This window comes from Galleria mellonella, unplaced genomic scaffold, assembly GCF_026898425.1.
Source record: "Galleria mellonella isolate WM207_F2 unplaced genomic scaffold, CSIRO_AGI_GalMel_v1 utg574, whole genome shotgun sequence".
Classification (NCBI taxonomy): domain Eukaryota; kingdom Metazoa; phylum Arthropoda; class Insecta; order Lepidoptera; family Pyralidae; genus Galleria; species Galleria mellonella.
In genome coordinates, this window is record NW_026442122.1 from 7136 (window position 1) to 10000 (window position 2865).

At 39.7% G+C, this 2865-nt stretch overlaps 1 protein-coding gene across 3 annotated transcripts in view; it reads right to left on the minus strand.

Moving 5' to 3' along the window:
• Positions 1–1404: 1404 nt before the first annotated feature.
• LOC113519290 (acetylcholine receptor subunit alpha-like) overlaps positions 1405–2865 on the minus strand; it is a 16210-nt gene continuing 14749 nt past the window's right edge. For all 3 annotated transcript variants that reach the window (XM_052899515.1, XM_052899513.1, XM_052899514.1), the window contains one exon: positions 1405–1829. In XM_052899515.1, the coding sequence (XP_052755475.1) occupies positions 1632–1829 (198 nt within the window). In that variant the 3' untranslated portion in view covers positions 1405–1631. The remainder of the gene's footprint in view (positions 1830–2865) is intronic.

Here is a 2865-nt window from a genome sequence, read left to right on the forward strand (position 1 = left end):
TCGCTACTGAGAGGTTGTGAAGAGCCGTACTCACCTTCTGTGACGCGGTGATGTCGCAGAAGGAAGCAGCCGAGCGGGAGCGTGAGAGTGCCTCCACTGCTCCCGCCATGCGCCGCCGACGAGTCAGGCGAAGGAGAGGGGGCGCGCCTAACTCCGCTTCCTCCCCCCTTCCCACCAGAGCCAGGGTGCAGCACACCCCACTAAGGGCCCTAGGAGGTGTGCGCACGTACCCGTGTGCATCTTGAGACAGTAGGATGGGAAGGGCATTCCCCATCCTAAACACGAGAGGTGGCCTGTCCTACAACATCTATAGGGCGGGCCGTTGCGTCGGGCTCCGGTCGTCTTCAACTCGGGAGCCCGGGGACCCGACATTTGCGCCTCGAGGTACGTCGTGAGGTTTTAGTGGGTAAAAATCCCACACACCCCATTTGCCTTCCCTCCGGCAGTTGGGAAGGTCTTTGGAAGATTTCCTCACGATAAAAAAAAAAAAAAAAAAAAAAAAAAAAAAAAAAAAAAAGGGTCTGAAAAGTCCTTACATGGGACGCCGACACGACTTATGTGAATCCAATGTCGATAAAGAAGCATCGAACGCATGACTAAGTCAAGGAATGTTATACCCAGAGACTGAAGGTTTTATCATAGCTATACAGGATTGTCATTCATTGAGACCAGAAACTACCAAAAATATATTTAAAAAAAAAAAAAAAAAAAAAAAAAAAAAAAAAAAAAAAAAAAAAAAAAAAAAAAGAACACTGCACTTACTTGGTCTCGGCCCGTATGTGCAGTATACGTAAAGTAGCGTATATACCAGCTATAGCTGAGTAATAAACTTTACAAAATAATATAATAATAATAAGTGTGTGTATAATTAAGTGGACTTTAGATAGTCCTATAATATCCCAGTGTAACTTGTTCACCTTTTCTTCCAGCTTCACAACCTTTTCGTTGGTGTTTAAGGTTCGTGCATTGTATGTTGCCAGGTCCAATCGCTGGAGTTGCTAGCGGAATCTTTGCCGGAGATTCTTAGCACTCCTTGCTCCGCCGTTACCGTGACCGCTACCGTGATTAGGAATAGTGGAGTTGCCAGGGACTGGGGGGCCGTTTTTTTACGGTATTTACTATTGGGGAATTTACCAATAGTTGCCACGCTTGGCAGGCGGGTTTGAAATCGCAGTTAGGTCTTTTGAGATATTTTAAGAGGGACGTTGCTACCCATTCCTCGAAAAGAAGTTCCCTTAGTTGCCTCTTACGTCACCCACAGGAAAGGTGGGGGCGGCCCATTCTATGCCCGGACCAACAACACGGCGGTTGATTTTGTTATTACAATGAAGTATTAAGAAGAAGAAAAAAAAAAAAAAAAAAAAAAAAAAAAAAAAAAAAAAATTATGGATAAGAAAAGACATGTTATAAACAATCGTTTTATTCGTCTCTATCAAAAGAAATTCGACTCATTGTTAATAGCATCGCTCGTCGTATAAACTATAATATGTATATTATTTACAACATCGTAAAATATTACGTGGTGCGGTGCCTTCGGGCGCCGGAAAATATACGAGTAGAACGAACAACGAACATATCGCATCGTCGGTCTCTAGTAGCGAATGGAAAACGTGGGTCGCGGCGGGCGCGGCTCAGCGCGGAGGCGGCGGGCGCGGCTTGGCCGTCGCGTACGCAATCTCCGACAACCGCACGTCGATGGGCGCCCGCTCGTCGTACAGCGTGGGCGCCTGCAGGATGATGCCAGCCGACCCCACCACCACCGCCAGGGTGAATATCCACAGGAACAGTCGGTCGAGGACCATCGCAACGTATTTCCAGTCCTCCTTAACCTACGAAAAAAAAAAAAAAAAGAAATGATTAAATGATATAATTACATAAGAAGTTATCGTTAATGCAGACTACTATATAATGCGGGATATACTAAACCTAAACTTTTGGACCCCCGCAGCTCGGACGCGAAGCGCGTTATCAGGCGGCGTCTGCGCAGCCCGGTTGAATTACGGCGATATTAATTTCATTGGCCATTATTTTGACTTTGTTATATCTCCTAAGGTATTTGTTTAATTTGCATGGTACAAAGGGGTGTTCAAAATTAACCTTTTTATATACTTTGACAATTGTAGTTTTTTTATAAAAAATAAAAATTTATAAACAATTGAAATAGAACAAAAAATACATAATATACTTCAAGTCAACAGACGGTAATTTTATTTTACAATTAATATAAATAATACCTATATACAACAAGAACCAGCACATTTTACAAACAAGGGGAAAAAAAAAGGACCATACAATACTTAAGCCAACTAACGTATTTAAAATGATAAGGATTAATACCGTATTTGTATAAATATTTAGCTTTCTAATTATCGTTTTATAATTTAATTTCCCAATTTAAATTAAAAAAAAAAAAAAAAAAAAAAAAAAAAAGATACATAATTATACCATTTATTATATCTCAAAGTGTTTAGGCAACGTGTTTGTTGTAAGCTACCTCCAACAAATATCGTTATATTTTAGTCAATGTACTCGTATACATAAACTTAACAAATTATACACTAAGATCTTCCTTGAGAACCACTTTTTCATTGGTATATTTAATCCATTGGTGAAAATACAATGAAAATTGGTGCAGTGATTATTGAATTTATTGCGAACAGACATACAGACAGACGCGACGGACGACTTTATTTTATAATATGTAGTGAATTTGTTTTCTTGTTTTCTTTGGCAATGATTGCCAATGAATACAAACAGATCAGTAAGTAAGTATTTCATTTCATACAAAAATATTTATTTATCGCTTTTTAATGAGTTTATTGTTATTATTTCAACTTTTGTTTTTTCTTTAACTTTTTTTTTATT